This window comes from Lepisma saccharinum, chromosome 30 (assembly GCF_977018435.1).
Source record: "Lepisma saccharinum chromosome 30, izLepSacc3.1, whole genome shotgun sequence".
NCBI lineage: Eukaryota > Metazoa > Arthropoda > Insecta > Zygentoma > Lepismatidae > Lepisma > Lepisma saccharinum.
The window spans coordinates 8,440,793-8,455,228 of record NC_139258.1 but is presented as its reverse complement, the minus strand read 5'-3'; the positions used below and the strand labels follow the sequence as shown (position 1 = coordinate 8,455,228).

The 14,436-nt window shown below is 36.0% G+C and overlaps 1 protein-coding gene across 1 annotated transcript; it reads right to left on the bottom strand.

Moving 5' to 3' along the window:
- Window positions 1–627: 627 nt before the first annotated feature.
- On the bottom strand, window positions 628–2,352 carry LOC145981725 (glutamate receptor ionotropic, delta-2-like). The gene has a single exon (XM_083115134.1). It carries the CDS (start codon window positions 2,350–2,352, stop codon window positions 628–630), a length of 1,725 nt encoding a protein of 574 aa, XP_082971260.1.
- Between the last annotated feature and the right edge of the window lie 12,084 nt (window positions 2,353–14,436).

The following is a 14,436-nucleotide window of genomic DNA, read 5'->3' as shown; positions in this document are numbered from 1 at the left end:
CATCATTACATATAAAGCAATGATAATTTGAACTTATTAAAACAAACGTCAGTTTCATGGCTTGTAAATATCATGTCTATTATCTTTTCTGGTAGAAGTGGGGTTTTACATGAGTGTTTCCACTTAATGTAGTTTCATTATGATATACAGAGTATTACACCATAAGGAAATTAAATTCTAATTTCGTTCTAATAGTCTCATTTATTGTTTCTATATTTAAGCTTTGAAGTATCCTACTCATATCTCAAATAAACCTTAGTTTGATGAATATATTTATGATATTTTATTTAGTCCTTGCATTGTTCCATTATCCTATAACGTAAAAATGTACATGGCGTCACTCACATCGCAGGCAAAAAAATGTTTATTAAAACAGTAAGTAGTAATATTTTTAGAAACTGAAAGCATCTAACTGCCGAGTAAAGCTTGCTTTGTGGAAATAATATAAAATTATCTTAGCAAAAAAAAAAATATTTTACAGAGTTTTCTGAAAGACTGGGGAAAGTTCTAAAGTCTAGTCTCAGAAGAGTCACACCAGTCAAAAAGTTGAGATGGTGGAGGAATATTCTGAAATTAAATAACTTTCAAGGAAAATAAAATTACTTGATGTTATAAGAGTTACATATTTTAAGGTGATAAGAATGTAATTGAAAAATGAATATAAATTTGTCTGAATACAATTTCGAGAATGAAGTTAATGCAACTAAACATCAATCCAAATGCAAGCAGAAGAAATGCGCCCACTAAATCGTGAACGCTGAGTACAACAAGTTTCTTGTCTTTCCTGAAACTGACGAGTCTCTCTGCTCTGTCCCTTACTCCTAATACTGTATCTTTCCTCCATTGACTGAGCAACCCTGCTTCGTTACAACTTGAAATCAACTTGTCGAAGGAATTGACGAAAGGAGAGTTACGCCTCATGAGGTAAACGGTAGGAAAGTGAACGATTTTCTCTGGGAGGATGTATATGAAGGGCTTGCCATAGGAGTCATACAGGAACATCTCGTACAGATAATACTCCGCTGCTGCTGCCTCGAAAACAAAAGCAATTCCCTTATCGAGTAATAATCTGACCAGCAATTCTTGAGAATTGTTTACTGATATCCAATTCCTTACAATCGTTTTCGTGACTTCACTATTCCAGTTTGAGAACATGTAGCGTATGTAATCAAACCCTCCATAAGGAATTCCTGAATTGACTAAACCTTCCATTGTGGAAACGAATGGAAACCTTTTCGGCTGGGTAAGAAATCCAAAGAGACATGCCTGATAACCAACGCTAAGAACAAGAGCGCACAAAGTCCAAGAGAGAAACGTTGTGTTCATGATCAGTGTTCCAGGAATTTCTGTAACTGATACACCGAGAACAACAGAGAAGTTGAAGAGAAAGGGGGAGTTTAGTGCAAAGTTGCTTCTCCCTGTGTAGGTAACACGAGTGATCTTCATTAGGAAACTGAAGCACAGGTATGACAATGCAAAGAGAATCCAAGGTAGAATTTGGAATGGGAACAAGACGCTCATCCATTTTGGATAGAATAGTGGATAAGGAATCAACCAGACGATTTCATAACTTCTTCTGGTGAGAATTGGGTCAAAGTCAAAGTAATATTGACTGATCGGAATTGCGGCTTCAAACTGCCCTTCATATCCATCAGAAAATAACAGTGATGTAGGACCAGTGTATGTGCCATTTGGGAGCCTAGAAAAGGCCATTTTGTCGATTGACGAATTGAAAGGGAAGTTGGTATGTAAACTGAAGTTCATGTGTTGTTCCAATGCGTTGAGGATCATCACGTTCTCTCCCCCCAACTTTGACTTACCACCATCAGAGTTATTATGTACAATGACATATGGATTCATAGGTCGAAGAACAAAGTATATTGGGTAACCGTGCAAATTTCTCAGTTTATCGGGATAAAAGTCTGAACCAAGTAGGAACTCTCCCAAACGCCATTCACCAACTTTAACTATTGACTTTCCAGATCTATAATCAGTTCCATCGAATGGAAAATAAGTGTACACGTGTACTCTATCTCTTTGAAGACCATTGCTTGGCTCACTGACACCCAATGAGGACGAGGCAACAACAATTATATTATAAATAAACTCTCTATGCATTACTTCGAAAAAGCTCTGCATGTCGTTTGAAGTGTAGTTCCTTGTTACGATGGCCACCAAAATTTTAGCTCTGGAATTCCAAACAAAAAATGACTTTACCCATTGAATGAAACTGTTAACATTACTCCAATCTTCAAGTACAAACAGATAATCTATAGTGTCTTTGAGATACACATAACCAGGAACAGAAGTGCCCACATTATTTCCACCACCAACACTATTAGTCAGTTCCATTTTAGTTTTCAATGTCATTATCTGTCAATGTTGACCCCTAACTAGAAATCCTGTAGAATATGCAGTTCCTTCTTCAGTCACAACAACTGAAGTTGAAGTAAGAAAATGCTTCTTCAAAATCTCCTTTACACAATCAAGAAGGTGGCTATCCATCTCGTTAAGTTGATCAATAAAATGTTTTCTACCTTCATGTATTCCCACAAACGCCAAACTTAAGAAAATTATCATAGCATAAATCATCTTCGAATTTTCACTGCAAAATAAAACAATCTCTAGTTATATGTTGTAATTACAATTTTGAAAAATATTTACAAGCGAAAGTTAAGATTCGGAATTATAACTAAAGAGTGTGTTCACTTCATGTATTTTAACATGCACATTTTATCAACGGACCGCTTAGGATAACTATTTAACAATGACCTAGGTACAGTAGATGTGTGTTATGATACTTATGTTAACAGTTCAAAATTGTTGGAAGTCTAATTGATTTTTGTGTAGGCATGATTATTTACTTCGAAACCTTATCTACAGATCATATCTTATTTCAGGATTCGTTCAACAATCCGTGGTATTGCAGGAAACTTCCATATTTCAAAATTCACTCAATTTTTATTCGAGTACAAAACAAATCAACCCACGTTGTCTCTTCAATTATCCTAATAAGTCATTATCTGTTATGATTCGTATCAGAAATTTCTATCAACGACGAACCAAGAAATCAAATGTTACATGCATTCTTGTATCAATTGATATATTTGAAGCGAATACGTTACGTTTGTTGCATCTATCTTTCTTGTGTGTAGTCTAAGATGACCAGATATCCTATATCAGCCGGGATAATTCCTTTCTTTTTCTATTATATCTCCAGATATTCTTTGAACGTAAAACAGTATACCAAAATGTTCCTCTTTGTGACATTGACTAACGATCTGTATACGATGTGTATATTAAACAGTACTTAATGCCAGAAATATTGGGAAAATTGAAGAATGCAAATTATCTAGCGATTGTTGACTGAAAATTATTTCACATTTCAGTGTCAACACTGAGTCATATTAAAATTTTCTTCAAATATTGGAATTTCCTCCTGTTATCCTTGAACTAATGCCCCCACTGAATGAGTGTTGTCGTACAAGGATCGTTTGTGGAGAAGACAAAAACGCTCTTTCAGTTCAAAACTGGATTAATAAGGTGAACTTTGATCACAAGTGTCTAAACCTTTACAAAATGTTATTTGAAAAAAAAGTATGTATTGAATAAGATCCAATCAGCAGGACAATATCGATGAATGACTTCAAATTCTAAAGGACTGCTTTGTTGGAGTGCAGTGTATACCACTATATTATGTATATATAATATTTATTTAGTTAGTTTTCAAACATAATTATTTATGACGAACAAGTTTCTATATTAAAATTTGTACATATCGTCGTCCCGTTTTTCCTTCAGTAAAATATGAAAATGTCTCGTTTTGTTGTTTTTAAAAATAATATCACTTTAGTGTAGTTTCAAGGAAATGAGCTGCTAGATTCGGTTAGGCTCCAATGGTTTTGCATATCGGAACAAATTTCTAGCACTTCAACAAACCTACAAATGTACTGATAGCTAAGTAGCTACAAACATTCAACTCCATAACAAGAGAGAGATGTAAAATGGCTGAAACGTCAGAATAGAAACAACTATATTCATAATGAATCCTGTCTTATTTAGTGTAAATATGACATCAACCATAAACAATTACAAATAAAAAATACACGAACCCTGATGGCAAGTGTTATTTGCTATCACTTTGCAATGCATATTACATTACACAGAAATATTTAGGGGCAAGACAAAACTAATGTTGATAAGACAATAAAATGGATTATAATTTTTCCGCAAATCAACTTCCTTGTAGAGATGTTAGTAGCTTATATCCCAGCCAATTAGTGCACTGGTGTTAATTAATTTGCATATAATTAAGAACTCATTTGTATAATTTGCATATCATTAGAATAATTTTATTTATGTATTTGCATATTTCTAGCTTTTATGAATTTTTAATTTTTAATTTTATGAAAAATACGTATAGAGAAGGTAGTTTGTGTTACTAAATATTATGCATATGGTTTTATGTTAATTACTGCAAAGTATGTTATGTATGAAACGATAATAATTAATGTTTATAGTATTGAAAATAAGATTTTACGGTGTATGAAACGCTATGAATGTTGGTAATTGTAAAGGTCCAATGACGATTTTGGACGGTCCCGGTACTCGAACCCTCGATATGTAACGCTCATAATTATAGTGTACTAAGGAATAATGGTATTATGGTATGAAAGAAGTTGATCCGAGACGCTAGACAGAAGACTGTGAACCGCGGTGAGGGTAGACAGAGGAATTTGGGGTGTTTGCGGTCAAGGTCAAATGACGCCAGAACAAAGAAAGAACCCATTTGACCAATCAGAACCGGATTTTCCAAGGTCAACTAGAACGCAAGAATAGGAGAAAGGTATGCAACGCCGTTGGGCAGGGGAGGGATTGAACCAAACAACGAAGGATTTCTGGGACTGCGCGGTCAAGGTCAAATTTCTGAAGCTATGCGTCGCTTGTAGAACCGGTTTTAGCGAATTAATATTCCGCGCAGGGTTGCCTCCAGGGCACAGAAGGCTGAAGCATGGGGATTAGGGTAGAATGATTACTCGTTACAATATGTTTCTCAAAGTAACCCATGGTTACACAGAACACAAGAAAAAAGGATTTTGGATATCCAATTAGATTGGAGCGTGAATTTTACCCTGAACAAGGAGAAGGAAGCGTAGGGGTTTTATCCGATTCTCGGATGCGAGTCCCGGCGAGGGCATGTGTGTGTTTTAATGTCCGCAGCAGACATGTGACGTTAATATAACCTTAGTATATATATATATATATATATAAATGTATTCGATGTGCATATTAAAATAGTGCCCACATTTGTTGGAGCCTTTTGGAAGTTGTTGATCATACTCACAAACTATGTAAAAAAATTGATAGTGAATTGTTGTTCAAGGGTCCCGGGTTCGAATCCCGGTCGGGTATGGTTGTTTGTGAATGTCCATTTTCATCCATTTCATCATTTCATCACTCATCCCCATCTTCGCAAATTAGCCAAGAGGCACAAAACGCGAAGTAAAATAAACTAAATCAATCAATCAATCAAGTGAATTGTTGTTATTATCACTTACGAGTTGGCAACAGTGATCTGCAGTAGCGTTATCAGATTGAACGTTGAATTCGTTTTGGTGCGAGCTATTGTTGAAGTAGGTTGTAGTTGATACGTCTTCGAGCATGGCGAGTTCCGGAAGGTAAGGTATTTTCTCATTGTTTTTAAACAGGTGTACCTATTATTTGTTAGGGACATTTTAAACTACTATGATCTATGTTTATTATTATAAAGTAAAAGGTACTTTGAACTTCACAGCATAGTAACAGTAAGGGTTTAATTTTTACTGCCCACTTTTGTTGACACTGGGCACAAGAGGGTGGGTGAACTTCCACAGCAGTTTTCGTAGCTATTTTTCTTTTAACGTTGAGCAGTAGGCCTATATTTCACATGAATTGTAGTTTACATAACAAAATTGATTCCTAAAGGAACATAGAATATTTACTACATCGCATTTATAATATATATATGTTTTGTTATACAGCCATCGGATTTTTTTCTAAATGGAAGGGCATAAAAGGTAGGCTTGAAAATACTGTCAATTAATGTCTCCTTACCGTTCCTTCTTTTCAAGTTGAATTATTTTTTTTTATATCTAATGGTATCAGATAAATACAAGCATTTATTTCTCTTTCCAGGCTAAATGTTGAAGAAATCGCAGGTGTTGTTGAAGGGGATGACGTACTTCATGCGGATGTGTATATTCAACCACCTGAAAATGCATTGGCCAGCGATGAGGATAGCGCTTCTGAAGAAGATTTTGATATCAGACATTTATCTGGTAATCAGGCGCCTAAGTTATGGCTAAAAGAATAACTCAAGACGGAATTGCAGAGATCCGGATTGGAGGGGATGAAGGTTCTGTTCCTCTTGAAGAACGTGAAACCCATCCAATTTCAAGAAAATGTAATAAGCCAGAATTGCCAGTTTCACGTAAATAGACATCCTCTGACGTACCGTACAAGTCTGAACGAGAGTGGTCAAGGCCGGACTGGTTGCAAAATGACTATAGTCCCACAGATCTGTTTGAAATGTTTTTCGATGATGAAGTTTTGCAACACACTGTTGACCGTACAAATGGTTATATTCTGGAGAGTGGTAAATATTCATTTCGTGTTTCAATAGACGACATTTGTTTGCTTGTGGCAGTATTGTTTTGGAGTGGCTATTGCACAGTGACTCGTAAACGAATGCACTGGGAAGCTGCTGATGACACACATCATGAATGAATTTCGAAGGCGTTTACTCGAAACCGTTTTGAAGATATTTTACGATTTTCCACGTATGTGATAATACAAAGCTAGACAAAACTGACAAGTTCTGCAAAGTTCGACCATTGTTGTTGTTGATGAATGAATGTTGCTACGTTTCTTTCCTAATGATGCACATCTTTCCATAGATGAATCCATGGTGCCATATTATGGACATCATCCCACAAAACAACATATTCATTGAAAAGCTATACGTTTCGGGTACAAGGTATGGTATCTTGCAAATCGTTTAGGATATCTTATTAAAAAAGAACCATACCAGGGGGCCTCAACAGGTAATACTATTCCTGAAGTTAGAGTAGGTGGTTCTGTTGTTACGGAACTGGTCAACAAATTCCACCTGAAACTGCATATTGCCTGTACATGGACAATTTCTTTACGTCCCTCAGACTGTTTGATTCCTTACTTCAAAAAGGACATGATGCAGTTGTTACAATCCGAGGAAATCGAGTTGTAAATGCTCCTCTTATTAATTCCAAAGTGTTCAAGAAGGAAATCCGTGGTTCGTATAACCAGGTCACGGACACAAAATCTGCAATAACTTTGGTGCAATACAATGCCAACAACGTTGTATCTGTAGCATCGACGAGCTGTGGTGTGCATCCAATGGGGAAAAGTAAAAGATGGTGTCGAGCAAAAAAGAAGCATATTTTTATAGATCTGCCAGCTTGCATTGCGAGGTACAATACTTACATGGGTGGAATAGACCAAATGGATCAGAACATATCTACTTAGCGCATCACAATTCGAAATCGAAAATGGTACTGGAAACTCATTGCTTATTTTAAAAATGCTACCATGAATAATGCTTGGCAGCTGTACAGATTAACACCCACTGAGCACCAACAGGGTCAAGATCTTCTCGCATTCACCCGCTTTGTGGTTCAGAATTATTTGTCTAGGTACACACAAGAGCGTCCAAGGCAGTCACGAGTATCCACAACTGGGAAGATACGAGTTGACGAAAATATTCGACTAGATGGCGCTCTTCACATCTTAGAAACCAACAAAACACAAATACGATGTGGAGAGTGCAAGAAGAATACTTGGAAAAAGTGCAGAAGGTGCAACGTGGGATGTCACATCAAATGTTTTGAACAGTTTCACAGTCACAAATAAACTTTTGAAAAATCGAAGAGACCTTTGTAAATCCAGAAATTTGCATTATAAATTTCCTTGAAGCTCATGTAAACGAAATATTTTGGGAGTGATTTACTAAGAAAAAAATTCTACCATTATATATACACACAAGGAGATATTATGTAAATTCTAGTATACTTCAGTGCATAAAATGTTGAACAGACCAACTGTACTTTAATAAATTTAGAACCTTTGCATTATAAATTACTTTAAAGCTCTTGTAGAAGAGTGACTTATTATAATTGCTCTTTCATTAAATATCAGGAGATCCATTAGTGTCCCGTGCCCCCTTCACTCTTTCACAAGCAAAGATATGTTACTGAAACTGAAGTTAAGGATAATATATCACCCTCACTAACCTTATATTCAAGTATAAAACAAATATCTGAAAAAAATATTCTGGGCACTAATGGTAAGCAGTACGTAATGCCAGAAATATTGGGAAAATGGAAGCATAAAAAATCATCTAGCAATTGTTGAGTAAAAAGTATTTCACATTTCACTGCCAACAATGTGTCATATTCCAATTTTCTTCAAATATTGTAGTTTCCTCTCTGTTGAGGAACTGTGAACTAATGCCCCCACAGAATGAGTGTTCTCGTACAAGGATCGTTTGTGGAGAACGCTCTTTCGGTACAAACATGGATTAAGAAGGTGAACTTTACTCACAAAAACAATAAGTTGCTGACCAAGACAGTTTATTAAGATAAAAACACTTAACACGTAACGTTTCAACCCTGTATCTGGGTCTTCCTCAGACGAGAACTAAACTAAAATGATGAAATAAACTACACACAGAAAGATTACATACACATAGGAGGGTCAGTAGCCACAGAACAACAAATCAAGTTGACAGTTCTTATCTAGGAAGATTTCTCCAAAGGAATTAAACATATCACCTCCTGACAGTTGTTGACTAATGGGTCTACTACACTGACAGGTGATTGACAGGTCAACACGTGTTAAGTGTTTTTATCTTAATAAACTGCCTTGGTCAGCAACTTATTGTTTTTAATATGGAAACAAGGCTTAATTATATTTAATCACAAGTGTGTAAACCTTTCATTTAAAAATGTTATTTGAAAATAAGTATGTATTGAATAAGATGCAATCATAAGGAAAATATCGAAGATTGACTTCTAATTCTAAAGGACTGCTTTGTTGGAGTGCAGTGTATAACACTATATTATGTAAGTTATTTACTAGTATTTATTTATTTAGTTTTCAAACATAAGTATTTATGACGAACCAGCTTCTATATGTGTACATATCGTCGTCCCGTTTTTCCTTCAGTAAAATATGAAAATGTCTCGTTTTGTTGTTTTAAAAATAATGTCACTTTAGAAATGACCTGCTAGATTCAGTTAGGCTCCATAGGTTTTGCAAATCGCAACAAATTTCTAGCACTGCAACAAACCCACAAAGGTACTGATAGCTAAGTAGCTACAAATATTCAATTCCATAACAAGAGAGAGATGTAAAATGTCTGAAACGTCAGAATGAAAACAACTATATATTGATAATGAGTCCTGTCTTATTTAGTGTGAATGAGACATCAACATTAAACAATTACAAAGAAATAACACACGAACCTTGCTGTTCCTGACTGTAACTAAATTGTTGGACTAAGGAAAATGCTTAAAACAATTCAGTTAGATTAATACATTAGTTGCAGTAAGAAATTCAACTCATGCATTTTTCCTTAGATGGAAAATGTTATTTCCTATCACTTTGAAATGCATATTACATTACACAAAATTATTAAGTGGCGAGAAAAAACTAATGTCGATAAAGCAATAAAAAGGATTACATTTCTTCCGCAAAACAACTTCCTTGTAGAGAAGTTTTATTCTCATGAAGGGAGTCGCCAATGTACAGAAAATGATAGCTAGAGTGATATTGAACATTAATGAAATTGGATAAAAAGTTTATATTGTCTCTTGAGACGAATGAAATGGAAATATATGAGTATGGAAAATGTAATGTAATTTGTAGGCTCTCCTATCTAAATGGGAATGTTCATGACATATTTTGGTGTCATTTCGAAATAATCAAATTGATATGTCTAACTTTACATATATATACAGCACATCATGTGCCGACCTCCGTGGAGAGGTAGATATCACGAAGCCAGAGGTTCGAATCCTGACCAGGGCATGGGTGCACTTTGTGAGTGTCTCTTCACTCATCCTCATCGTCGCGATTAGCCAAAAGTTGTAGAAAAGCGAAGCTAAATAGCATAGCGTAACGGTAGTCTTTCTTTCAACGGCCCCTTTTAACGGTGAAAATGCCCATTTTTCATGTCCTTGGCAACCCATTTCCACGTCGCATTTTTTGCCCCAATTGTTTGATTCATGATAGCATTGTCAAGCTACATTATTTCTCACAGATCAACAACACACAGATGAATCAACTCACTGTTAGAAAATGTGCCTCAAACAAGGCACAGAAGAAGATTCAGTCCAGATAGAATTACGTATATATTGGCATACTCAATGCACAAATAGCTAAATCATGGTTGTTTTAACTAAATGTTTAGAGGTATAATAATAAACAATTCTTTAGAGTTTACCATGCTTGTTGATGACCATGGAAACGTACGTTGCTAGGGAACTTAAATAAAGTTTATTTTCACTCCAAGAACAACTGTAAGTGAATTATGCTGTATTTTTCGAATTTCAAAAAGGAAGCATCAGAATTTATTACAGTGGCAAGGTAGGAATTTGCGAAGAATGAAAGAAAACAATTATTTTTCAATTATCTTTAAAAATGTAAAAGAAGCAAATGTTGCTCTTCAAATTTGGTGTCGCTATTGAAATTGTTAATGTAAAACGTCTAGCTATCTTGAAACTGACAGTATTTACCATGATTATTATTATTAAGAAAATAGAGAATATTTAGAGTATTTGTACAATGTTAGAGCACGTGCACACATAAAGTTGCGTTCCAACCTTTTCAAATAACGGACCGTACTTATTCGTTACCCTTCCTTCAATAACACATGCTGAATTCTTCAAAGACATTAGGAGCATGGAGAAACCCAAAAAGTGACCAAAGGTCACACCAGCGACCACACAAGACGAGTGAGAGTCATAGTTATATAGCAGGACGATTTAGAAGATTACGAGGAACCAAAACCGGATAGTGTTGGTTGTGCCCTTGGATGTATTTAAAGGAGGTTCCAACGGGTCCAACACCCCCCTCCCCCTTCGGTTCAGTAAAATTACCAGATTTGTCTGTTCTATCCGCTATGCGCAGAGACTGGTTCTTAAAAATTTCTTCAGACTTATTTTGTTATAAATTAGAAGCGTATAGAATGGGATACGGATGAGAGAGAAATTAATTCCACACACCAGATGGGACTGGAAAGTAAATGTCTGCAATTTCCTCATAGTTTCGGAATTTCTGTGGAAAATACTCAAAAAACTTGACATTTCACAAATTCTATAATGCCACATGTAATTTCTGCCCGAAGCAGCTGTTTGTGAACTTATAGCGCGAACATTATAATTTCATTAGAAGTTCCCGATATGGTTTGTTATCATTCAAGATTTAAGTATTCCACAGGTTCTAATTTTTTGATAATTTGAAATTTCCCAACTGTCGAAAGTCGATAAACCATTTTCCAAACTTTAGATCGGAATGGGAAACTTGTCCCTGTTGGAGATTGTAACTGCATCTGGGTTAGTTTCAGCTATTAGTACTTCTACTCTCTCTGGGTTGAGTGGGTGTGGATTTAGTAGAAAAATAGTTGGTGAAGCATATGATGGTGCCGATGTAATGGGTGGTAGAATTAAGGGATGAGATAGATTGATAATTTCAGAGAAGTGTCCAAAAGCAATTTTTGTACATTTTAACCCTGGCCATTGCCCATTTCTGTGGAATTTCTGCGATATTCAGACTGTCAAATCAGTTATATTTTTTCCCACTCGAGTCTTCTCAAGGGAGCAGCCCCCTTTGGTTAGCACATCGTGGGTACCGGGTTCGAAACCCGAAATGAGCATGGGCATTTGTGGGTGTCCATTCATCAATTTCATCATGTCATCGTTATCCCGATCTTCGGAAATTAGTCAAAAGTGGCACAAAAGACAAAGTAAAATCATGCAAATCAATCAATCAATCTTCTCAAAGTAATTTGGTTGTAAAAAATGCAGTGCAAGATAGGTAGGGAAGAACTGTAAGGTTCTCAAGTTGTTTGACACAAGATGTACCGAAAATGATCAATGCTCAGTAGGGTGACTTGTGAAATCGTATGCACTAATAATAGAAACTTTATTGTTGTCCATTTCTGGACGATTTTGAAATAGAAATGAACCGAATTTTCTCTGAACACAGTCAACATTGAAAAATTGCAACAACTTATTCCAATATGAAATGTCCATTCCTCATTCATTGGAACAGTGTGTCAAAATGTTTAATGCCCTGGTTGATATTTTTTACATTTTCAAATCTGAATGAAAAATGTGGTGTGGCAAATAGTAATTGAAAAGGCATGTCCAGGGTTTGCATCGTAGGCAGTAGAAAATTGTGACAAGCTCTTGTACTCAAATATGCACAAATTGTTTGTGATCTTGCCTACACTGCCAGTTTCATCTTCAACACCGAGAGGATGTGTTTAACATTTAGGAGGATGAAATAATGACCTCGCAATTCAACGGGAGATCCTTGACTAATGGACTCTGCACTGTTAAGTGTGCATATATACGAATATTATAATAACACCGTTGTTGTTATTTTTAATTTTGTAGCAAGGAGGAAAAGACTAATTCTTGCATTGTAATTCTTTTTTAAAGAGAAGCTGGGATTAGCTTCTTCAAAAGCATTTTCTTCTCATTTTATGTAGAAAAGTTAGAAGTTCGTAGATAGACTTAATTTAATAAATGTGTGACCTTTCATGTGGTGGCATAATGGATTTTCATAGCCAGATTATACCTAGGGGCTTTTTACGCTATACTTCCAGGATTCTCAGAGACAATCCCGGAATGGTATCATTTGTCCCGGTGTTAAGAATAGTTTCTTGGGGTTGGGAAAGAAGAAATCATTAAGACTCCTACTATCCTAAACTTTTTTTATATTTAAATGAGTGGACGTAATTTTAAAATGCTTATTTTTCAAAATAATCTAACTCTACATTGAACCAATCTCTCTATAATACAAGAGTTAACGAGATACAGACGGTAATGCAAACATCTTTGACTTCACGATCGCGCCTCCGCCTGCTAGTGGTGCTAGAGGCGGGACAAAACTAATGTCGATAGAACAATAAAGAGGATTACATTTTTCTCGCAAGTCAACTTACTTGTAGAGATGTTTTATTCTTATGAAGGGAATCGCCAATGTACAGAAAATGATAGCTAAAGTGATATTGAACATCAATGAAATTGGATTAGAAGTTTATATTGTTTTCTTGAGACGAAGAAAATGGAAATATATGAGTATAGAAAATTCAATGTAATTTGTAGTCTCTCCTATGTAAATGGGAATGTTCTTAAAGTGGATCAGGCTACCTAACATAAGACGAAATATTTTGGTCTCATTTCGAAATAATCAAATTGATATATGTAATTTTACAAATATACAGCACGTTGTGAGGAAGGTATCACGACGCCAAGGGTCCCGGGTTCGAATCCCGCTCGGGCTTGGTTGTTTGTGAATGTCCGTTCATCAGTTTCATCATTTCATCACTCATCCCCATCTTTGCAAATTAGCCAAGAGGCACAAACGCGAAGTAAAATAAACTAAATCAATCAATCAATCATGTTAATAACTTTAATTGTACAGTTGATAACTATACAATAGGAAAAACTCAGAAAAATGGGTCTATTTAACCAAGATTTTTTTTTTAATGGACTTACCTATTAAACAAAAAAACAACAAAAATATGAGGAAAGAGTGGATGGCAAATGCCCTTCCTTGCCTTTATGTTGCGGGGCCTACGGGTGTGTCTAGAAAGGGTTACCCCTTACACTCGAAACAGAAAATATTCTGCGTAACTAAAATAATTCTTGAAGCTTTCCTGGCGGCGAATATTGAAGAGGTTTTTTCTGGCAATCAGCCAGGTGATTTCCGGAAAGGCTTCGGAGCATTCGAGAGTTAACGTCACTCATCTTCAGGGAATGAAGTGCAGAGATAAGGCAGGGTGACGTTATGTGTATTTGGTGTGGGTGGGGTCCGGTGTAGGTGGCGGGCCAATCAGGTAGTGTTTCACAGACGTCCGCGCTCCCAGTCGACTATCGCTAACCAGGCTGGGTCAAGTTTGAGTCCCGTGTCTCTGTTGAGGTTGTCCTTTTCCCCGTGTATGGCTATTGCTTCTTTGATGAGACGGTCCCTGTTAGCAAGCAGAATGATAAAAACGAAACAGGAATGGAATAGTTGTATGGAATGTTTACCAAATCGTGGGCATAACATACCTGCAAAACTGTCTGGTTTTGATATTTATAGGGCAAAAGGTATAACTCTATAGGCCTTCCGCCAATTGGGGAGACGACA